Source organism: Malaclemys terrapin, chromosome 4 (genome assembly GCF_027887155.1).
Source record: "Malaclemys terrapin pileata isolate rMalTer1 chromosome 4, rMalTer1.hap1, whole genome shotgun sequence".
Taxonomy (NCBI): Eukaryota; Metazoa; Chordata; order Testudines; family Emydidae; genus Malaclemys; species Malaclemys terrapin.
The window spans coordinates 104,593,053-104,618,249 of record NC_071508.1 but is presented as its reverse complement, the minus strand read 5'-3'; the positions used below and the strand labels follow the sequence as shown (position 1 = coordinate 104,618,249).

Genomic DNA, 25,197 nt, shown 5'->3' with positions numbered 1-25,197 from the left:
AAAATGGCTGCAACAGACAGAAGAATCAAGCACATTTTTGTTTACTCCTGTTTAATTCAAAGGACCGGCAAATACAGTTAGGAAAAAACCTTAAGTCTTAAGAGTTAATACCCTCACTTTGTCAATTAATAACATATAGAGCTTCCAGTACATATGGATGGGATTGTCTACATAGTAATGGAACCAAAATAACTAAACAGATTTTAATTCACACCTTTAGTTATTTTAGTTCACATTTGTGTGTGGACATACTTGTTTCAGAATATAGAAGTGCTCTATTTCAAAATAACTTAATTCAATAAAAAAAAAATCAAAGTTTTTCTAAATAAGGCTCTTAATAGAAAAAGAAAAAAATAGAAATACAGTTCTTTTCAGTATGTAATAAAACTCTTATTCCAGAATCAGAATTAGCCATCTGGTGGTTTATACCAAAATAAATATTCTTGAATAATTATTTAGGAATAGCTATTTAGGTAAATTTCCAAGTGTAGACAAACCCTAACTTATGCTCTTCAGCAGCTTTCAGGTCTTACAAACACTACTGTCAAAGGCAAACCTGTGTCTGTCTGATTATTGTTAGCAAGCCAAAGCCATAAGGTTTTATATAGCAAATGTTTGTTTGTGATTTGTCTAAAGTTTTTCTTTCATATAACTCATTTATTCTCACAGTCTCCTTCAAATACCCTTTCAGATAAAGATAAAGCATACAGCGCATGCTCAGCATACAATATCCTGATTGCACACCACATTCAGTGGTGATATAAGGTACTAAAAAAGTGTGGTATCCGTAGATGTTTCTTAAGTACATACTGGGATATTTCTGCACAAGCCTTCAGTTAGCAAATGTAAGGCAGCTACTTCAAAAACCTAATATAGTTTTAAAAACAAAAGGGAAACAGGTTTGATGTGCCATATAGAGTGAGGAATTCCCAGCGCAAGATGCACAAACAACATTTTTCAAATGATTTCTTTTAAAAGGAAATGCTGACAGGAGACAAGCAGTGAAGGAACACACAAATTAGGCAAGTAGTTGACAAGTATGTTTGTTAGAAAGAAGAGCCATGTAATACACAGCTTTTAGAAGTATACCATACAATGTTATATTCTATTAGCAACCTGTTAAGTAAGAGCCTTAGGCACAAGTGAAATAACCATCAAAAACTTTTACTATTACTTCAGTTTGCTATTGCTTAAAAAGAAAAGTAGGAGGGAAGGAGTGCCAAAGGAAATGGATACATGTATGCACTTGTGAGCTTGTCTGTTTGTAACTTTGGTGTCAACAGAGTGGAAGCTGTACAAGGCAGTACCATATTATTTCCCTTAGATATCAACATATTTTCCTGATAGCCGCAAAAGTATTGGAACAACTTATCTAATTAAGCTAACAATCGCCATTGACATGAGAGTTACTGTATCTTCCTGGAAACATAATTTAAGACTCCATTCTCTCTTTCTTCCACCAAATACTAACAGAGATATGTAATCTATCACTGAAATCAGCCTCTGTACCAGATGACTGGAGGATAGCTAATGTAATGCCGCTTTTTAAAGAAGGCTCCAGAGGCAATCCTGGCAATTACAGGCCAGTCAACTTAACTTCAATATCAGGCAAATTGGTTGAAATTATACTAAAAAAACAGAATTGTCAGAACCAGATGAACATGATTTGTTGGGGAAGAGTCAACACGACATTTCTAAAGGGAACTCATGCCTCACCAATCTATCAGAATTCTTTGAGGGAATCAACAAGCATGTGGACAAGGATGATCCAGTTGATATAGTATACTTTGACTTTCAGAAAGCCCCTCCATATAACAGAAGAACCAGGTGTTACCCAATGACATTAATAGGCAGCAGGTTTAAAACAAACATAGGAAGTATTTATTCACACAATGCAGAGTCAACCTATGGATCTCATTACCAGTGGATGTTCGAAGGCCAAAAGTATAACTGGGTTCAAAAATGAATTAGATACGTTCATGGAGAATAGGTTCATCAATGGCTATTAGCCAAGATGATCAGGGACGCCATGCCATGCCATGCACTGGGTCTCCCTAAAACGCTAACTGCCAGAAGCTGAGACTGGATGATGGCAGATGGATCACTCGATAAATTGCCCTGTTCTGTTCATTCCCTCTGAAGCATCTGGCACCGGCACTGTCTGAAGATAGAATACTGAACTAACTGAACCATTGGTCTGACTCAGTACGGCCACTCTTATGTTATGTTTTAAATTTCTGTCATTCATTCTGTTCACTGCTGACAGTGGTCTCTGTCAAAGCATATTAGATGGACAAACCTACAACAACTCCCTGATCCTGTAGGGAATGCCTTTGCCTTTTGAAAAGCAGCATCTTTAACTCCCACTGTGGTCAATGAGATTTGTGGACACTTAGTATGTCACAGAGTTGAGCCATACGAGTTCGAATCTCCAGCTAAAATTCTTATTCAGAACACCAGAGAAAGGAGGATCCATTAGTGTGTTAAAGCACGGTGTAGTTTGCCTGATTAAGCTTTGTGCATTAAGAAGATTGCTTGACTTACAACTAAAATAAAAAACAATTATCAAGACAAACTTTTTAAAACTCTATTAGCATTCATAAGCCACAATGAAAAGTGACAGGGAATATATTTTCTAATTTTAACTCTACCTCCATCAATTTACAATGCAATTGCTTTTTCCCAGAACATTGATTTGTTCAACTTCTCTATCTTTCTAAGTCTGTAACTTAAAAAAAAAAAAAAAAAAAAAAATACTGTGTCACTGCTGTCATTTTAAAGATTGTTTGTACTTTTCATCAGCATTCAGAGAATATTTTCATATTATGTTTCTATACATTTCTAGTATTTTCAACTGTCATTTTCTAAAAGATTTTTCTATTGCTATGAAGAATTAAACATATTGAAATCTTTGAAAGAGTCACAGTAAAAGTGTACCTGTAACGGGAATATTTTGTGAGATTGATAACTGTACATCTCCTGTTCCAGGCGGCATGTCAATTACTAAGTAGTCCAGTTGACCCCAGTCTACCTAAAAAAGATTTAAATGCATTTTAAAAAAAAAAAAGAGAGTTGCACCTTCTGGGAAACACAGCCTGAAATTAAACTTGGTACCATGTATAATAAATGCACCATTGGCACACCTAAGGAGACTGATATTATAAATCCCTTATAGTCTTGCTTTTAGCAAGCAATCAAGACAGATTTTCTAAACACATTGCAAATTAAGCATAGCTTTGCCCTTCTTATGAAGGATGATGGTCTTTGACATTTTCCCCACAAAATGTAATCACAATCTCATTATTCTAAGTTGTTTATGTCAGAAATGCTGAATCATGTAACAGAGGTCATAAGAAAGTGTTATATAGATCTCAAGTCAAACTACTACTTCTTGTAACAGTATTCCTTAGCAATTGTTTTCATTAATTTTTAAAACAATTTTGCTCACTGTTTATAACAGGGATCGGCAACCTCTGGCACGCAACTCGGGCCGGGCCAGTTTATTTACCTGCCGCGTCCGCAGGTTCGGCCGATCGTGGCTCCCACAGGCCACGGTTTGCCGCTCCAGGCCAATGGGGGCTGCGGGAAGCAGCGCGGGCCAAGGGATGTGCTGGCTGCGTCTTCCCGCTGCCCCCACTGGCCTGGAGTGGTGAACTGCGGCCAGTGGGAGCCGCAATCGGCCGAACCTGAGGACGCGGCAGGTAAACAAACTGGCCCACCGCGCCAGGGTGCTTACCCTGACGAGCCGCATGCCAGAGGTTGACGACCCCTGGTTTATAACTTCTTAGATGCTTGAAACTGTATAAACTGCCTTACCAAATTTTTTTTCTAGTTTGTTATTGCGGTGTTACTCAGGAATGGAGAGCTATCAAGACTGGCTTTTTATTAGGCAAAAAATAGCAGTGAAGTATTGAGGTGCAAATTAACAAAATTGAAGCTAACTTCACTTAGTGCTGCTTTAACTTATCTCCGTCTGCTGCCCTACCACAGTTTTCAGTATGTATCATCAGATCAAGTTACAGGAAAGAAAAAACAGTTACTTACCTGTACTGTAACTGTTGTTCTTCAAGATGTGATGTAGATGTGTATTCCACATGGTGTGTGAGCTCCCAGCACACCAAAGCCAAAGAACTTTGCCTAACAGGGCCCATAGGAGCAGTGCTTGTGCCCTGCACAAGCCCTAGCCCCTCCTCTGGCTGTGTAAAGGCTGAGCCACCCCGAACCTCCTCAATTCCTTCGCATGGAATGTTGAGAGTACAGGCTCTGATGCAGAGGTAACAGAGGTTGAGTTGTGGAATATGTTTGCATCACATCTCCAAGAACAGTTACAGTACAAGTAAGTAACCGTCTTTTCTTCTTCAAGTAGATGCAGCCTTGTATTCCACATAGGTCACTCACAATCATTACTCACAGGAGGTGTGGCTCATACTCTATTTAAACAAAGACTGCTGGATTACCTTCCCAAAGTATCTGATCTGGATGCACTGCAATGGCATAGTGGTGTGTAAACGTATGAATATAGGACAAAACAGCAGCAAATGTCCAATATAGGAATGTCACTTAGAAATGCCATCAGCATTGTCTCAGTCCTTGTGGAATGAACTTGCACCTTTTGGGAGGCACAGTCTGAGCTACTTTGTATGCTGTCATGATACAGGACGTTATCTACCTAGAGATAGTCTGTGGTGAGACTACTTGCATATAAAACAAACAGATGGGATTAAGAACAGAAAGGTTTAGTCCTATCCAGGTAAAAAGCTAAACTCTGCCAGACAGCCAATGTGTCAGGACGCTATTCATCTGAGGTTGAATGTGGTTTACCAGTGTAAACCACATTCTGGTAGAAATAGAACTTGTTTCAAGTGAAACTGAGAAACCACTTTAGAAAAAAAACTTAGGGTGCAGCCGCAAGGTTACTTTGTCTTCGTAAAATTGCATATAAGGAGGATCTGCCATCAAAGCTTGCAACTAACACACTCTCCTTGAAGATGTTATCAGCGAAAGAGAGATAGGAAAGGAAGAAAGAAGAAGTTGCCAGAGGCTTTAATGGAGATCCCATAACGGCTGCTAAGACAGCATTAAAGTCCCACAAAGAAACTGGTTCTTTAACCGGTGGGTGAAGACAAGTGACTCCTTTCAAGAACCTCACTACCATGGAGCTCAAAAATACCCAATTCCCATGTATGGGTGGATGAAATGTCAAAATCGCTGCCAGGTGCATTCTCAATTAACTAAATGCACAACCAGACAACTGAAGGTGTAGCAGGTACTCCCAAGATGTCCTGGATACAAGCTATCTTCTGTAGAATTCCCTGGGCTAACAATCACATCGAGAACTGCTTCCACTTGGCCAAATAGGCCACTGTGGTGGAAGGTTTTCTACTGTTAAGCAAGATTTGCCAGACTGCCTTCAAACACTATTGCTCCTCCTCATCTAACCTGGTCGGTTCACATAATACATCACAATGGTACTGTCAGTAAGGATGTGCACTGATGAGTCCCTGATGATCTCAAAGGGTGTGACAGACATTGTAGATGGCACAAAGCTTCAGGATATTGATGTTCAGAGAAGCTTCGTGTTCCAATCACAGGCCTTGACCTTTCAGTAATCCCAGATGTGCCATCCAACCTATTAAAGAGGTATCAGTGACAATAGTCCTGGTCAGTGGAAACCGAGCAAAGAGAACACCCAAACACATATTGCCCTGAGCCATCCACTACCATAAGGAGCTAGGATCAGCAGAGGAAGTTGGACCATTCTGTCCAAGTGGTGACTGTTCAGATGATAGACTGACTTTAACCGTATATGAAGGAGGATGAAGGTACAACCTGGCATACTGGACTACCAGTTTCTATGCAGCCATATGACCTAGCAACCTCAAGCATGCTCAGCTGTGGCTGAGGGTAGAGACAGTTCCAGACATAGGTGGCAAATTGTGTGGAATCTCTCAGTCAGCAGAAACACTCTCAAACTCAGAGTCTATCAGGGCCCCAATGAACTTGATGCTTTGAGTTGGAACCAATGCTGACTTCCTGATGTTTAGGATGAGACCTAGGCTATCAAATAAGTGTAGTGTGAATTGAACATGAGAGAGGACTTCTTCTCTGGACTTGCCCATCAGTAACCAATCATCCAGACACAGGAAGATATGAATTTCCCTATTCCTGAGTTACACTCTCACCACAATCATGCATTTCATAAAATCCCAGGCAGTGAAAAACAGACCAAAAGGGAACATTGGGTACTGATAGTGCTGGTCTTCCACAACAAACCGGAGAAACCTCCTGTGGCTTGGGAGAATTGCTACATGGAAATAATCGCCTTAACTATCCATGGCAGCAAACCAGTCATTGTGATTTAATGTGAAGAGAATATTTGCAAGTGTGACCATACAAAATCTCACTTATCTGATGTATTTGTTGAGGTTGCAAACATCAGGAGGGTTGAGACCTGTCCTCTTGGGCTTGTGAACCAAGAAATACAAGGAGTAGAATCCCTGTCCCTAATGCTGTAGGGGAGCCTCCTCTATAGCCCCCAAAGCCAGTAGAGACTGAACCTGCTCGAGGAGCAGTGTATGTGTGTGTGGGAGCATAATAAGGAGACATGAGGAAAGACTAAGAGAATGTTCCATTGTTTGTGTTGCACTCCACAGATTTGAATTCCAGCATTTATCTACGTGCACTCTAACTGTCTTGACTGTATGAGATATAGCTATATTGAATGATGGAGGGATGGGTTGATGTAGCTTGACAGAGCTGTTACTGGAATATGACAAAGGAGGTTTTCTGGCATAGCTATATTGACAAACCTTCCTAGTATAGATATAGATTATACCTGTTTAAACATGCTTCTGCAGGTATAGCTTCCACCAGTTTCCTGAGATATATAAACTATACTGGCAAGAGCACTTTATGCTAATATAAACTGTGTCTATACTGGGGCTTTGTCAGTTAAAAAAAGACCATATCCCTAACTGACATAACTAAATGCAGATCAGGCCTAACTACAGATAATACTTCCTTTGTTTAATAAATCAGCAGTTAAATAAACCTACATTAATGTGGGGTTACGGTTTAAAAAAAGTTTATCACAGCATGTTTTGGATTTAAAACTAATACAAAATAAAATGCTGGTTTTGTGTATTTTAATTAAATTCCAATTTCCAATTAAATAGAACTGGACACAAATCACAAATAAAAAAAAGTACTCTGTAAATAAGAATTGAATCATTCACCATTTTCTAATACATTAAAAATGTAAAAATTAAGAATCTGAATATATGTAATTGCTATATAATTGCTTAAATAAAAGTGTACAGATATAGAGTATCATCCTGGTTATCAAAAAGAAGTACCAATTTAGTGTAAAGACTATCTTTAGTTGCAAATTAACATGTTTTAATGGTTACCAACCAATAAGAATCAAGCTTTCTTTACAAAAAACCTAACAAGTACAAATGCAAAACAATATTAGAATTACTTAAATCAAAGTTTCCTGCTTCATGATTTAAACCATGATCGAAATCAGTGATTTAAAATGCTTTAATATGAATCAACCCACCCTGATGCAGAGGAGCACGAGCGTGTCTTCTTCCCATGGCGAGTGTCAGTAGTCTGATGGAATATGTGACAGTGGTCTCCAGGACTTAGGCCAAGTCTATGCTACAAACTTTTGCCAGCATAGTTATTTTAGCCAGAGTTGAGATAAAGTGTGACTCCCCCTGGCTGACATAGCTGTGCCGGCAAAGGCTCCTAGCGTAGACACAGTTATACCAACATTACTGTGTTTTTGCCAGTATAGTTTATTTTACTTGCGGAAAGGCTGGAATAAGCTATACCAGCAAAAGTGCAGCTTTGCCAGTATAAACTCGATCCACACTGGGATCACTCCTACCTAGTGTAGTCCTCACCTTAGTGTGGTGGGGGAGGGGTGTAAATGAAGGCAATGTCTCAAACAGAATCCTCTAGACAAGGGTGAAGGTGTGGTAACATTTAGCAAATCTGGGGTGGTTTGTGTGGAACAGATTCAGTGTTTGAGACTAGGCCAAGTGGTAGGTAGCTCCTGGTTTTGCTACAGAATCATAGAAGATTAGGATAAGAAGAGACTTCAGGAGATCATCTAGTCCAACCCCCTGCTCAAAGCAGAACCAACCCCAATGAAATCATCCCAGCCAGGGCTTTGTCAAGCTGGTATTTAAAAACCTCTAAGGATGGAGATTCCACCACCTCCCTAGGTAATCCATTCCAATGCTTCACCACCCTCCTAGTGAAAAAGTTATTCCTAATATCCAACCTAGACCTCCCCACTGCAAATTGAGACCATTGCTCCTTCTTCTGTCATCTGCCCCCCACTGAGATTAGCCTGGCTCCATGCTCTTTGGAACCCCCCTTCAGATAGCTGAAGGCTGCTATCAAATACCCCTCACTCTTCTCTTCTACAGACTAAATAAGCCCAGTTCCCTCAGCCTCTCCTCATAAATCACGTTGCCCTCCACTGGACTCTCTCCAATTTGTCCACATCTTTCTACAGCAGCTGGCCCAAAACTGGATGCAATACTCCAGATGTGGCCTCACCAGTGCCGAATAGAGGGGAATAAATCACTTCCCTCGATCTGCTGGCAATGCTCCTACTAATGCAGCCCAATATGCCATTAGCCTTCTTGGCAACAAGAGCACACTGTTGACTCATATCCAGCTTCTAATCCACTATAATCCCCAGATCCTTTTCTGCAGAACTGCCGTTTAGCACTGCCTTAGCAGTACATGGGATTCTTCCGTCCTAAGTGCAGGACTCTTCACTTGTCTTTGTTGAACCTCATCCGTTTTCTTTTGGTCCAATCCTCCAATTTGTCTAGGTCACTCTGGACCCTATACCTACCCTCCAGCATATCTACCTCTCCCCCGGGAGAGCTTAGTGTCATCCGCAAACTTGCTGAGGGTGCAATCCATCCCATCATCCAGATCATTAATGAAGATGTTGAACAAAACCAGCCCCAGGACTGACCACTGATGCACCCCATTCATCCAGTCCATACTTTGTTAACTTGCTGGCAAGAATACTGTGGGAGACCGTATCAAAAGCTTTGCTTAAGTCAAGGTATATCACGTTCACCACTTTTTCCTTATCCACAGAGCCAATTATCTCATCATAGAAGGCAATCAGGTTGGTCAGGCATGACTTGCCCTTGGTGAATCCATGTTGACTGTTCCTGATCATCTTCCTCTCCTCCAAGTGCTTCAAAATGGAGACCTAAACTCAAGTTTTGCCTTAGCAAAGAAAAGATGTTAGATTGTGTCCTACCATGCTCATGTGCTCTGTTTCCACTGTCCTGTAAGGGCAGAGTACTAGTATGGGTGTTAGTGGCACGTTGGGGCATTGCTCAAAGAGGGTAGGTTAAAACTGAGTTGCAGAAGTGGCATGTACCTTAACTTTGTATCTCCTGGTACACATCAAGGCAGAGCAAGGGGCTCGGATACTGTCCCCAAAGATTCCAGCACACACACAGGGGGTGGGGAGAGGGACACAGATCCCCCCCAAAGGACAAAGCCTCCTAATCCTGGCTCACGTGGGGGTCAGGGAGAGTGGCTCAGACCCTCCAAGAGAGGCATAGCCCCCCAGATGTGGGCACACATGAGAGGGGATAATGTGGACCTGACAGACTCCCCCATCCCTAATCTCCCCTACTCCTCCTGCCACCTTCCCCATTTTCCGTCCATCCACTCTCCCTAATTCCACTGGCCTGAGCACCCCCACAACTCCTCTCTTCTATCATCCACCCCCATTTATCTGCCTTCCCCTATTCCTACCCACTTCCGTCCCCCACCCCTTTTCCCCACCCTGCAATCTTCCAAACCCCACACCTCTAGCACTGTTTCCACATACACCTACATTCCTCCTTTCCACTCCAATCTCCTATACTCCCTACCTCTGCACCAAAAATGTTAAGAACATAAGAACGGCCATACTGGGTCAGACCAAAGGTCCATCTAGCCCAGTATCCTGTCTTCTGACATTGGCCAATGCCAGGTGCCCCAGAGGGAATGAACAGAACAGGTAATCATCAAGTGATCCATTCCTTGTTGCCCATTCCCAGCTTCTGGACAACAGAGGAATCTAAAGATGTTCTGAGCACCTCATGTTAGGAGACTGTATATCATAAAACCTTTGACTTTACACATATTCAGTTCCATTGTTCTGGAAACACAATTACATTATCCTGTCTTTCGTTTTCCCTCCAGTTAATCAATGCTAATTGATTAATCAATGCTGGCACTCTCCTGTAATATTTCCCCAGGTGGAAAAGTGGCAACATGCCCAGTAATTGTTCTCACATATCTGCACAAAGGATGTATAATTTATTATCTTTCAGAAAATAGTTAGAACCTCTTCTAAATTAGCTGTACAAATTAGTAGGGCAAAGTTCCCAGAACAGAGGTGGATGGATGGTAGCAGCATGCCTACATATTATCATCAGATTTCTGCTAGGGATGCATGGGTGTAGCTCAAGCCCAATGACTACAGCATGTCCCCTTGAACTATCCACCTACTGTGCCCGGAAACCCTCCATGCACACTTTAATCCCTTTTTGGCTCATGAGTTTTGCCATATGCCATTCTTGACATCCAAACTCTTAAGGTCAACAACTTTTTCAATACTGCTTCCCCAAAAGGGCCATAGGTTCCTGTCACGCCATAACTGAGATAAATGTTGAGTGACTTTGATCAGTTGGGGGATGATCTGAGCAGATTCACAGCCCCAGCTGTGTACAAAAAAAGTTGTAAGAACCAGATGATTTTGTAAAACGGTGGGAGAGGGGGGCTTCAGAGGGCTACATCTTGGGAACATCTTTCTGAAAAGAACCACTACCACTGCCCAGCACCCCATGAAAAACAGAAAATTTCATGCCACCCAAGTAAGAATGTGTTCCACCTTAACTGTACAAATAAATATAGTAATGAAAGATGGCAACATGCCTTTGTAGGTAGAATCTTGGTAGAAGATTTTAGTGAATTCCAGTTATTTTAGATAAAATGTTAAGATATCTCAACCCCATAGAAAAACACTATTTGAGCCTCTGAGATTAGAGATGGAGAACAAAAGTAAGCATTGTACACAGATGACCTTTTATCTTGGAAGTCTCCCATTTTGTGTTTTTAACATCTAAATCCTGCTTGCTTTTAAAACCAGAAAAGATTAAGCACTCTCAAGCACCTACACATTGGTTGGCCTTTCAGAATTTGTGTCATATTAAATTAATATTTAAGTCATTGTAAAGACAATAAACTGAAAGGTAAAGGAGGTCCATTGTTAAAAGAAAAGGAGATTAAGCAGTTCACAACATGAGTAAAAAGATTCAAACCCTTTAGACAGACACCTTAGGGCAGTTTTTAATACTACCATTCTGCATGCCTAAAATATTTCTTTTGAATGGCATATTCCTGAAGCACATACATTTTCGTACACAGATATAACTATTATGGGTGAAAAAACGGGTTTTCACAAAGTTTTTGATTTGCTTAGGCAAACCTATTGTAGATTGGTAGGAATCCTAATATGATAATTAACTTTTGAGGCAGGGTCACAGATCCTTATACTATTAAGAGAAGCAAACTATTTAAAAGTCTTTGGAAATTCACCTTAAACTTCTGATTATGCCACAATGCGGTGAACAAAGAAGCAGTAGCATTGCATCAAATAGTAGTCATATCAAGTCTACCCCAGCCAATACAATGTTCTTGAATGCCCCCTTCAGATCATAGATGATACAGGAAACCAGAAGCAGGAAGGAGATGTTCTTACAGTTTTGGCAGTCAACTTCACTTTGGGAAGTTTTCTACCTTTCGTAAACCTCTTGATTCTCATGGTTCACAACACAAGCAGAGAATAACCTTGTATTCACACTTAGGTTATTTATCATACATATTTTAATCAAACCACAGTTGAGGTTATTTGCAGCCATACAGCCCCTTAACAGGACTCATAAGCTATCCAGGGTCAGGGCTGATATGTATTTGTATGCTAAAGCTCTATAGAAAACCCAAGGGCTGCAGAACTGAAGTGAATGATTCAGTAGATAGTACACCTCTCTTTGTAGCATTACTGAAGTTGTGCCTCAGAGGTTCAGGTTGCCACTCTGCTACTGAAAGTGACACATGCAAATGAAATCTTTACAACTTGTGGCCATTAAGAAAATTCTAATAATTTTTGCAAGAGCAGCTGTTTGTAAATCAGGTCATATTCCAACTTGGGCAATCATTCTTTCTATCTCCTTAAAATTCCTCCTGTAGATTAAATTAGCCAATTTATTCTTCACTTCCTCTCTGCACCAGGATGAAACACTCCCCCTTGTGGTGTGGCATGGAACTGCAGTCAACCTGCCTTAGCTTTCCTCCTGGTTTTACACTGATTCTCTTGGCCTTCGGCTTAGTTCGATTGCTGAGGTAACTTGGCCCTCCAGCTAAGTAACAAAAGTCTACCCCTTCTGGGGTAATCAAAGTCCAAAGGAAAATGCCAATCTTCTGTCCCAGACCTGTGCTGGGCATACAACAGTCTTCGGTCCTTCTCTTCATTGGCTCAAAACTTGCATATCTTCTGGGCTCTGATTAGTTCCTTCGTCTTCTGCTTAACTGCCGGGGTTGTTGCACCCTCTACCAGGTTGGTAGCATAGGGGGAACCCACACATTCTCTACTATGCATTCCTGGCCCTAGGAACCCTAAATAGTTGGGCTGTCTGACCCAGGTAGCCACAAACTGCTCTGCTTCTCCTTCCCCCCAAGGCCTCTTCCTATACCTGCTGTCCCCCTTCCTGAGATCAAACTCCTTCACTCTTGGAACAGGGGATTACAGCCCTCCTTCTTGGGGATGTGCTTCCCTTCTGGCACACTTCCCCCAACTTTCCCTTGAAACAGCATTTCATAGCCCATTTTTCTGAGTCTGTGTGGCAGTATGAATGAGCTTTTCTTCTCATCCTCATCAGGGTTCAGGTTCAGCACCAGTGAACCTCCATCCAAATCACTCCAGACTACGTGCCCTTCACTAAGCTCCATGCAATTTTTCTACCTTCTGAGCATCAGTCACCTGACTAGAACACCTGAACCCATTCCCAGCTTGAATGCTGATACTGCCATGGGACACTTATTCTTGAAACAGGAGTTGGCTGGTCTCGAGGCCCCAATATCCTTAAAGTGAACAGAGACCATCCTGTTACACTCTCTTAAAAACTGTTGGTTGTGTTGATAGCATAAAATGGTTGCTGCTCTTCTGTCAGCTGACTGGGATGAGGACGGTCTAGTCTAGTGGCCAGAGCAGGTAGCAGGGCTACTGGCCAGGGTCAGAGCTGTGGTGTTGCATCGGGAGCCAAAGCCAACAGTCAAAACCAGATGGCAGAAACTGGGTACCAGAGCCAAGGGTCAAGCTGGTGTCCATAGTCAGGAGACAGAGATAAGGGTCAAAAACAGAGGTCAGGAACGGGAGATTGAGCTGGGGGTTAAACCGGAGTCTGTAGTCAGAACCAGAGTCATATGTCAAACTGGAGGGTCAGCAACTGGAGTGAGCAATGTATCAGGCAAGGAGAGGTTCAAGGCAGAGGCAGGACACAAGACAGGCTGGATGCAAGACGGGAGCAGCAGAAACAAGGTAACATGGTAGCAGGCACAGTGGTGAGCATGAGCATTGAGAAGCCATGGAGCTGTGCTGGCTTAAGAGCCAGCCTGCTGGCCCCTCTGTAGGCTATCAAGTTGCATGGTTAATCAGGAGCTGTACTGGTAAGGCTGCCCAGGGACTAGCTCTGCTACAAGCCCTGATTCCTGACACCTTCTACCCACAGACAGCTACATTCCAGCAATGGATAAATACAGATTTTGCCACTGTATCTGGATCACTTAGGATGAAAAAAGACTTCTACATGATAATTATTATTATATAAACACACATAACAAGTACTAATTGACAAATTCTCTACAAAAAAAAGAGTGTGGGGGGGGGGAGGGGAATCTAGACACTAAACCTCTCCTTTTCAAGCTTCCTTAATAAGTGACCAGCTCTATCACCAAAAGAACATTTGACAACATTTTCTGAATTGTCCTGAAGTAATTCCCTGTTGGGTGAAAGTAAGTTTTTTTCATACAGAAGCTCATAATGGAATCCCTGACACTTTCTCAAACATCATTGCTAGGCAACAGTAAAATACACTGTTAACACATATTGCAATTAAATTATTATGCTGGATTTAATTTGACAATTAAACAAGCTTCTCTCACATTTTTCTTCTGAAATCACATAAACAAATTACATGCATTATATGAACAGTGCCCAATTATGGTTCTCATGAGCCTGAGGGCATGGCTACACTTGCAGATGAAGTGCGCTGGGAGTTAAACCAGCCTTCGGAAACTGCAGCAGGGAAAACACTGCTGAGTGTTTAAACCGTCAGCTGGAAGCGCACTGGTGTGGCTAAATTAGCAGCTCTTGCAACACCATAAAGAGCAGTGCATTGTGGTAGCTATCCAAGCGTTCAAGTGGCTGCAACATGCTTTTCAAATGTGGGGGGTGGGTGGAGTGTGACAAGGAGTGTGTTGTGTGTATGTGGGGGGAGAGAGAGTGGGTTTTTGGGGTGCTGAGAGCGTGTCAACATGCTGTCTTGTAAGTTCAGACCTCCCTCTCCCCCGCCTCTCTCTCACACACTCACAGCAAGCAGCATTCCACACTAATGGCTTGCTTTGTCCCAGAGCAGATAAGCATGCCGGCTGTCAGAAACGGAGCTTTGAAAGGGGATATCCGCATTCCTACAGCCGATTCCAAAACAATGACAAGAGTGGCCGCTTGACTTAAGGGGGATTATGGGACGTTTCCGGAGGCCGATGAAAGCACAGTAATGTAACACCTCATTCAACTGACGCTGGAGCATTTCAGCCGAGGTGCAACAAGAATTATGCTTCTCGTGGAGATGGATTACCAGGAGCACTCCAGCTGCAGAGTCCAGGTGCTCTAAGTGCCTTGCCAGTGTGGACGGGTCGGGAGTTAGGGCGCCTGGGGCTGCTTTAATGTGCTCTAACTTGCAAGTGTAGCCATGCCCTGAGCACACTGGGAAGGGGAGGAGATATACTGTTCCAGTATTATGCCCTGCAGGTGTGTGGATGACATTGGGAGGGCAACCTCTTATTACACCTGTTCAAGAGGTGCAGCCAGTATCCCCTCCAGTGGAGCTGTCCTCGTGTGCAAGGGCCACAGCCCTGGCCATGCTATTGCTGCTACTGACAGTGCTAGTCAGTCCCCCTTCATGCTCACCACTAAGAGCTTCGAAGGGAATTAAAGCAAAACAAAATGAGGTGCAAATGCCAAAAAGCTATGGATGGTGAGAAGTGGGGAAGAAATGAGAAACCTTAGTTCTGTAGAATTTTATTCTGCTCAAATTCTCAGAAACCTCTCCTTTTCCAACTTGGGGTTCGGGTAGATCTAGAATCTGTAGGACTAAGAACTGCAGGGATAGGTATCATAACTGAGCATAAAACTAGGCACCTAGGGTTTGGAGGTTCACACCCTCACATCTATTCCCCCCCATTCTGGACCCTTGGGGGGCATGGATGAGCATTCATATCGTGCTCCTCGTCAGTACATGGCCCAGGCCAGGGAATTTAATAATTCAACCAGCAGATCAAATTCAGCGATGAATCCTAGTCACGTGCCACCTGAGGCATGTTGTACATATGCCAAGAAGATTCCGGACCCTGTGACCTAAGGAACTTCTAGATGTCAACTGACATAGCACACAGGGGGTGTAAAGGGTTTTACAGGGATCTCCTGGGTCTGATATCTACATAACAGTTTACCAAAGGATAGCATGTGAGGTCTCTATCAAGAGCCAATAGTTCACTGGTTGTCACAATTATAGCAAGATGTTTGTTAGTGAAATAGTTTAAGAGATATGTAAAAATGTAAAATATTAGGTTCCAAAACTGTTAAAGTAAAGCTTGTCATCTGATTTGAGGTGAGCCTCAAGGCTAACTCCATCAGCCAGGGCCGGCTCTGGCTTTTTGGCCGCCCCAAGCAAAAAAAAACAAACACAGTGATCTGTGCGTGCGTCGCCTGCCAGGAGGGCTCCGCTCCAGTCAGCGGGGAGGGAAGGACGAGGACTGCCCTGCCGGGTTTGCTGCAGGGGGCGCCCGTCCTCCACACCGCCGCCCTCTACAGGAGCAGAGCAAAACAAAAAGCGGCGGTGCTGCCCTAGGATTGGTTGGAAAGCCACTTCGTTCAATCTGCTGCCCCAAGCACCAGCTTGCTTGGCTGGTGCCTGGAGCCGGCCCTGCCATCAGTATATAGATCAATGGATATACATGGAGACAGGCTATGTTTACTGTGTGGGTTCAGGACGGAGGATTTACAAAGATAAAGGAACCCCAAGATAAGTCACTAAAGAAGGGACTTCTTGGAGTAAAAGACAATAGTCTCTAACGGCATTAAAACAAAAAAAATAGGATAGGGGACAAGATTTCATCCTTCACCAAGGAAGCAAACTCACAGCATGTTTGTCTTATGAAAGGAGAGTCAGAGCCATATTGAATGAAAATGCTGCAAGGATTTTGGGTGAGCAATATTCTACAAGACATATTAAGTAAGTCTAGGCTCTGCAATGCATTACAATTTTGTTTTATATATACCCATTTGTTTCCAGTACTTCTAGTTGCTATTACTTGAATCTCTATACTTAGTTAATAAACTTATACTTGATTTCACTATAAACATATCTAAGTGCTTTGTTTCAGAGTAGCAGCCGTGTTAGTCTGTAGCCGCAAAAAGAACAGGAGTACTTGTGGCACCTTAGAGACTAACAAATTTATTAGAGCATAAGCTTTCGTGGACTACAGCCCACTTCTTCGGATGCATATGCACAAAAAGCTTATGCTCTAATAAATTTGTTAGTCTCTAAGGTGCCACAAGTACTCCTGTTCTTTTTACGTGCTTTGTGTGTAGCAGAACGATGATCTGAGGTGACACTGGTAAAAACTGGGGTGGGCTGTTTGTTTGGAAGCAGCAAATCTGTGAATACTGCAAGTGTCTAGCGGAACATGGGCTGGACACTCCAGAGAGATGATCAGAGGGCTCAAAGACTGGAGTGTGCCTATCACTAACCCTTAAGAGACAGCAGGGCCTGCGAAGCCTAGAGGGGAGTGCTTGTGTTACCTGTAGCTGGTAGAGTTGAGGAGGTGACCCCCAGCAGGCACAGACAAGGATTCTTCACGCTAAGGGCAAGCGGTAGCAAGATGCCTCTCCGACCTGGGTACTCTTGGGAAGTGTTACACTTCCACAAGGGAAACTTCATGGAGTTTCCTAGCTTATCTCTGTCCCATTGTATAGGCTTTTTCCACAAGTGGATATGACACAGCCCCTTATTAAACAAATGATGGTATTAAAATTTAATATTTATTAAATATAAAGTGTAATGATCTCTTATAACAATTTATATTATTTAATGGAAAGTTTTCCAGTACTACTATTACTAAGTCTCAAAAAAAAAAAAATTAAGGGAAAGTTTAATTAAATTTGAAATTGGAAGAGGAAATCAGATGATAGACTTTTTGAAATTCACTACTGCTATTTCTTAGACATTATTAAAAAGGTATATGCAATCAAGCTATGATATAATAAAGCCATTTGTACTCAAATCCTGTTTAAATGCAATATTTTACCAAACCATGGCCATTAGTTCTCATATTCCCAATCACTTCTAAGAAATGTGCCTATATGTAAATACTACTACTTGTGGACAACTAAATGTGCTTAGATAAACAACACATTATAGTGCGGGAACTCCCTTTGCAAGCAAAGTGGATGGTAATGACAAAAATCTGCATTGTAACATCTGATATCTTTGCATGTGAAGAAATGTTTGCCACGTTAATATGTACAGCATATCAAACATTTCAAACTTTGGAAATGTAACTGCGCTTTGCATAGGTGTAGCATTCATTTTTTTAAAAAAAGATTAATTACATTTTTTAACAATAAATGTCAAATTAAGTGTCACGTGCATCTATGTATTTTCCCTTACTCAGAAACATCATGAATGTTTCTACGTAAATGGCTTTAATCACTTTGTTTATGTGACAAATCATAAACAAAATACCAGGTATTCATAATATGCATTCTGAATGAGTATTCTAAATAGCAAGTTTAATATGGGGCAGAGCATGCAAATGTCAGTGGTATCTGCAGGAAAGTACGTTCAGTGGTATCTCTAGGAAAGTATATGGTCAGACACTGTACATAAGGCAGCACTGGAAGCGTTTTAACAAAGAAGAACTGCTACTTGTGGTTTTGTAATAATCCTGATGTTTAGTAAATAACAGAGATAATCTTTCTTTATTCTTATTAAGAGAAGCACATGCAGAGTTCCAGTCAAGAAGCACTTCAGATACAGACTTGGCAGCAGTCAAGCAGCTACCACAGCTTGGAAAACCAGTATTAGAGCAGTTCTTAGAGGTTCATTTAAATAAGGTTAAGGTATATTCCCCATCTGATCTCTCTCTCTCTCAGCAGATACTATGTACAAACAATTATGTAAAACAAGAATTGGAGTACTTGTGGCACTTTAGAGACTAACAAATTTATTAGAGCATAAGCTTTCGTGGGCTACAGCCCACTTCTTCGGATGCATATGGGCTGTAGCCCACGAAAGCTTATGCTCTAATAAATTTGTTAGTCTCTAAGGTGCCACAAGTACTCCTGTTCTTGTTGCGGATACAGACCAACACGGCTGCTACTCCGAAACCTGTAATTATGTAAAAGTAAATGGTAAATATGGGGACAGAATGAGGAAGCCTGGAAATTCTCCTGATGACTGCATAGACACAGCTGTCCCCATCTTTTACTTCAAGATTAAACCAATACCAAAAAGTAATCTTTCAAGGAAATCTTTTTAGGATCCCACTTAAGCCTACGCATACAATTACATAAATGATTTTATTATTTAATTAAGGCTTTTGACAGTCCTACACGACATACTCCTAAACAAACTAGGGAAATGCGGTCTAGATGACATTACTATAAAGGTGAAAACAACTGGTTGAAAGACCATACTCAAAGAGTAATTATCACTGGTTCAGTGTCAAATTGGGAGGGCGTATCAAGTGGGGACACACAGGGGTCAGTCCTGGGTACAGTACTATTCAATATTTTCATTAAATTATGTGGATAATGGAATGGGGAGTACGCAGATACAATTTTAAAATTTACAGATGACACCAAGCTAGGGAGGGTGGCAAGCACTTTGAAGGACAGGATTAAAATTCAAAATTACTATGACAAATTGGAGAACTGGTCTCAATTCAACAAGATGAAATTCAATAAAGATAAGTGCAAAGTACTCCACTTAGAAAAAATCAAATGCACAACTACACAATGGGGAATAACTGGCTAGGTGATAGTACTGCTGAAAAGGATCTGGGGGTTATAGTGGAACACAGATTGAATACAAGTCAACAGTGTGATGCAGTGGCGAAAAAGACTAGAGGTAATTGTCCTGTTCTGTTCAGCACTGGTGAGGCCTCAGTTGGAGCATCATATCCAATTCTGGGCACCACACTTCATGGAAAATGAGAATAAACTGGAGGGAGTCCAGAGGAAAGCAAAAAAAAATTATAAAACCTTTAGAAAACCTGACCTATGAGGAAGGATTAAAAAAACTGGGCATGTTTAGTCGTGAGACAAGAAGACTGAAAGGGGGATCTGATAACAGTCTTCAAATATGTTAAGGACTGTTATAAAGAGAATGGTGATCAATTATTCTCCATGTTCACTGAAAGTAGAAGTATGTGTAGTATGGGTTTAACCTGCAACAAGGGAGATTTAGGTTAGATATTAGGAAAAACTTTAACTATATGGATAATTAAGCTCTGGAATAGGCTTCCAAGGGAGGTTCTGAAATCCTCATCATTGGTGGTTTTTAAGAACATATTGGATAATCACCTGGCAGGGATGGTCTACGTGTACTTGATCCTGACTCAGGGCACAGAGTTGGACTTCATGACTTCTTGAGGTCCCTTCCAGCCCTACATTTCTATGATACCATGATTTAAGAAAATTATTTTAGGAATAAATGGTCTACTTTAGGATTAATATATAATAAAAATGAAATGATTGAATACATTTTTCCACTCTTCTATTTCTTTGAAAATATTTTACAAATTCTTTAAAAAAAAAAGGATGGAGACATTCCCCAAACATACCACCAAAGATGCTTTGTCCATCTGGTATGGAAATGCCTACCTGATCATAGCAAGATTTCCTACAGAGCCTAAGTCACTTAAGACACTCTTTGAACAGAGATTGCTGCCCCCTTTGGGACTTATTCTCCCAATGCCACTTCCAGCCTTGAAGACTTACAAAAAGGTTACACCACCACCAAGAAACCAGATGCAGGGAGATTAAAATATTGAAATCCCTGTCAGGACATATTTCCTTCAGAAGCTAACAATGTCCCTGTACCAATCATGAGAGAACTACAGGGGCAATTCTATGGACCACTATTAGGTGGATTACAGATAGATTTAACAGAGTTCAATTTACTTATTTTACAATTTTGATGGATAATATTGGTTTATTTTAAGCACTTTTTCTGATTTTTATAGATTTAAATGTTCACAGTTGTGCAAAATGATGAGTTATAAGCTTTTTCCCTATTTTTACAGCTTCGGGAAATTATGGAGGGTGTCAGATAATAGTGGAGTCAGATAATATTTATTTAATGACAGTACCCATTGAGAGTCAAAAAGTTAAAGCTTTATAATCATTAAAACACAAACGGTCAACATCACATGTCAACAGATACAATATAAATATCCTTAAATCAAACTAATAAGTTCTCAAGCAGCATTTTTCTTAGTCTGCCTAATGATACATTTTGATTATCATTAATGGAAATTGTTTTCTCGTTGGTGTGAGTGTACAGTGAAATCAACATTTACCAATAAAAACCTAATCCTTCCAAGCCTAATCATAGAATTGTCTCTGTTACCTACCCCAGAACTCCTGAGGTTCTGAACCCTCAAATTGGGGATATAAACATCCAAACCACAGGTTTCTAATTTTATATATTTTATTAACTAAACTAAATAAGAATGAATAAAAATACATATAAACAAATCATATGAGAGAAAAGTCATATCAAATCATGCACTTATTAATCCATATTAAATGAACAAACAATTCTTTATAAGATTTATCTAAAAATTTAGAAAGTCAGCAATCTTGTTTAGTTATCAGCCCCAAAAGCAACAGGGTATTATCAACCTTACTACCAAAGGTAGTTGTTCAAGGATATCTAATTAGAATCCTGCTTAAGCATACATATACAGTGGGCACACAAAATATTTCTTCCATTTTATATTTTGGGAGATATTTCTCATATAGATATATAATTGGTAATACTGTTGACAATGGCAGAAATAGTCAAAAAGGAAGAAACATTTTAAGTTCACCTCCTAGTATATGCATTTTTGAGGATACTATTAGACTATACTAACTTCAGTATCAGTACAAGTATAAAGCTTTGCAGTAGAAATCAAAATTCCTGGTTCCTTGGGCAAGTCATTTAACTTTTCTAAGCTTCAGCTTATTAACCTGTAAAATGAATATACTAATACATTTATTTTGGGGATATTGAGAATCTTAATTTGTTGCCTATAAAGTATCAGCTTGATTTTAAATTGAAATGGTGTATAAAATATCACTTAAAATTCCAGAAGAAGGTCCATGGCTAACAATTCTGCATGTCAGGCACAATAGGTTTGTTCATGAGATGCAGTTCTCTCAGGGGCCAGTCCAAGACTGACATGAACTCCCGCAGGAACTATGAACCATTACAAGCCATAATACCTTCCTCTCCAGGTGCAAGGCTCGCTTCTTTGATCTTGCTTTCCTTATTACAGACACACAGCACAAGGCATGTATGGTAATAAAATATCCTACCAGGACAAATTGTACAAATAATTTTCCCTATGGAGAGAAGATAAGAGAGTGATCAAACCACAAGTGATAGATGTTAGTCATGTCATTCGTGGAAGACACTCAGATACTACTATGGTGACGGCAGTATAAATAAATACAATAGAATAGAATAGACTGCTAAATTGGGGGCAAAAATAGTAAATGTATACCTGACTATCCAATGAGAGGCAATAAGTAATCAATTCCTTGAGAGTCAGCTGCCTGGTGTAAAACATCCTATGATTATCCATAGCAAATAGGATGTCAGTGTTCTCTGTTTCCTTTTTTAAATAATTTAAAATATGGATTCAACTCCACCCCTATAGTTTTCCATGTTTACATTTCATCACCAAATCCTAAACAGTCATCGAATAAACAGGAACCCAAACAGCCTTACCAAGCCAGCATGGTTGGGTGTGTTTGAATTGTCCTGGAGCACAGCAATCAATACCACCCACAGAATATAAATCTCAGCTACCCTACAAAATTACAGACCAATTCCAATTCCAGAAGATGCTATTAAGAGACAGAGAATTAACTGTTGAGTTATTGATTTGCTGAGGAGGGATGCTCAGTCAGAACCTGATCCACAGCCCACTAATGTCAATAGGAGTCTTTCCATTAACTTTAATATGCTTTGAATCAAGTCCTCAGAGAGGAACAATTGCACAAAATGAGGAAAGGGTGGGCAATGGAAAGGCACAGACCAAAAAGTCAAGAAAAAGCAATATTTAAAAGTCATCTATAAATTTGCATACAAAATTTCTTCACCTTAAGCAACACAGTATGTGCTGAATGTCTGCATTAGCCTCACTACTATGAGCATTGTATTATGGGACAGACAGTCTGTGAAAGATTACCTGTAAAATTGCTCAGCTCCCTGTTGTGCCTGTAGAACTATGTATTTGTATCAACCCATGATTACTTACATGTGCAAATAGGGTGATTGCTTTCATAAGCAGATACAGTACAATACAGATATATGGTTGCAAATACAAGGTTTTTGTGGACGCATCATGCCCACAGCTATGAAGTTGGTCCCGTAAATTAGAAACTATATTAGCTTTTTCAATTTACCATTAGTGTGCTGAGGGCCCATTGCTAAACTGAGGAACCATCTCCATATTTTCCTTTAATCTTTAGTCTTTAATCTCCTGAGATTTTTGCTTTATTATTTTTATACCTTTTTACAGAGAAAATCTATGTATATCTCAACAGAAAAAAATCATTTCAAAATGAGTTCGCATTTAGTTTAATAAAATAAATGCATTCCAAAGGCACTGATCTGCTGGCATAATAAATTTTCACTCTAAAAGATAATGTTGATGGAGGAGAACATTGTCACAGAAGAAAGGTCTCCTGCTGCTAGATAAATAGTACAGCAAAGAGAAGATATTTATTTTCAAAGCCAGAGACATTAGTCTCCACTAGATATAAAGTAATTGCAATAAAGTTAAGTCAATCATTTGGTATGAGAGAGACAATCATTTTTGCCAACGGATGCTGGTGCAACAGAACACCATAGATATAAGCTCATGATACTCTTATTGAATGTTTGCCTTTTTGGGGGGTTAAGGACTGATCTTTTTCTGTGTTTCAGCTACTCAGTGAACAGTTTATTCATTTCAAAAGCAAACTAGCTTTATAAATAAACTGTTTTGTGACTAGCTTATTTTTAAAAATTAAGCCAGTCAGGAAATAACAGATGTGTGTGGTATCTGTTCCCCATTTTAGACTTTGACTGTTTACTATAGTTGTGACGTTCTCCTCTGATATTATCTGGACCAGTGATGTGCTAGGTCACTCCAAACCTTGACTCTGGGAGCCAGCCTTACCCTGCTCTTCTGTGAGGGCCCCCTCTCCTGGGCTGTTCACACACAGCCTCTAGCACGTAAGCTGCTCCTTGGATTGTGCAACTGAATGACACTAGCCAATATCTCTAGTCCCAGATGCAACTCTAGGAACTTCCATCTTGCAGTGTCCAGTTATGCCCGCTGAATGCTGAAAGCTCATATGAGTTTGACAATTTAACAAAGGAATTGATATGTACCAGGCTTGTTATCCCAAGGGGGAGTCTCTGGCACACTTCATACCAAATGCACTGCTTCAGGTAGAACAAACAAACAGATTTATTAACTACAAAGATAAATTTTAAGTGATTATAAGTCAAAGCATAACAAGTCAGATTTGGTCAAATGAAAGAAAAGCAAAACGCATTCTAAGCTGATCTTAACACTTTCAATGCCTTTACAAACTTAGATGCGTCTCACCACAGGCTGGCTGGTTGCTCTTCAGCCAGGCTCTCCCCTTTGATCAGCGCTTCAGTCGCTTGCTGTGATGTCTGTAGATGTAGGTGGAAGAGAGACGAAGAACATGGCAAACTTCTCTCCCTTTTATCATGTCCTTTCTTCCCTCTTGGCTTTGCCCCCGCACTTCAGAGTCAGGTGAGCATTACTTCATCACAGTCCCAAACTGACCAAAGGAAGGAGGGTGACTCACTCGAGAGTCCCACAGATCCTTTGTTGTTGCCTAGGCCAGTTCCTTTGTTCCTATGAGGCTGGGCTGGGTTCGTCCCATACATGCCCTCATGAGGTGTGAACTGCCCCTCTGTTTTTGGAGTTTTTTTGCCTGGGCTTGCTTTAAGCCATGAGGATACATTTTCAGCCTCATAAATATATACATGAAATTATAATCTATAACATTACTGTAACAACAATTACTATAACATCACTATAACAACAATGCTCAGTGCATCATGAGCCTTCCGAAGACACCCAACATGACAAACTTTGCATTGGATACCACAGAATAATTTTATAAGGATGAACATGGGGGTGCAGGGTGTTCCCATGAGGTACAAAACGTCACAATAGCGTTCTCTTTACATTGTTTAAAGGTTTAAAGAAAATTCCGTGATGTATATCTGACGCCTGCATTCTTGATCAGTGTATCAGATATTTGGGCTATTTTTCACTGTCATTCTGATCAAGAATATAGAGAGAACTTTATGAAAGAATTGAAAAAGCCAGTGCCAGGTAATTTGGTTGCCTGGCCTCCGTTTTTGTATTCAGAAGAAACCTCAACAATCTTTTAAAGATCTGGGATATTTATTTTAAAAACATTTTTTGGTTTCATTTTGAAAAATCTGCTTTTCATGAGCTTGGATTTACTTGCTTCTTTTTTTGTTCTTCTCCGCCATGTCAATCCTCATTTTT

The 25,197-nt window shown here is 40.6% G+C and overlaps 1 protein-coding gene across 9 annotated transcripts in view; it reads right to left on the bottom strand.

Moving 5' to 3' along the window:
- The window catches only part of NUBPL (NUBP iron-sulfur cluster assembly factor, mitochondrial), a 161,902-nt gene that overhangs the window by 73,033 nt on the left and 63,672 nt on the right, over window positions 1–25,197 (bottom strand). For 8 of the 9 annotated variants that reach the window (XM_054026907.1, XM_054026908.1, XM_054026909.1 and 5 more), the window contains one exon: window positions 2,938–3,031. In XM_054026907.1, coding sequence (XP_053882882.1) covers window positions 2,938–3,031 — 94 coding nt within the window. The remainder of the gene's footprint in view (window positions 1–2,937; window positions 3,032–25,197) is intronic. The other variant, XM_054026912.1, reaches the window with a different exon arrangement.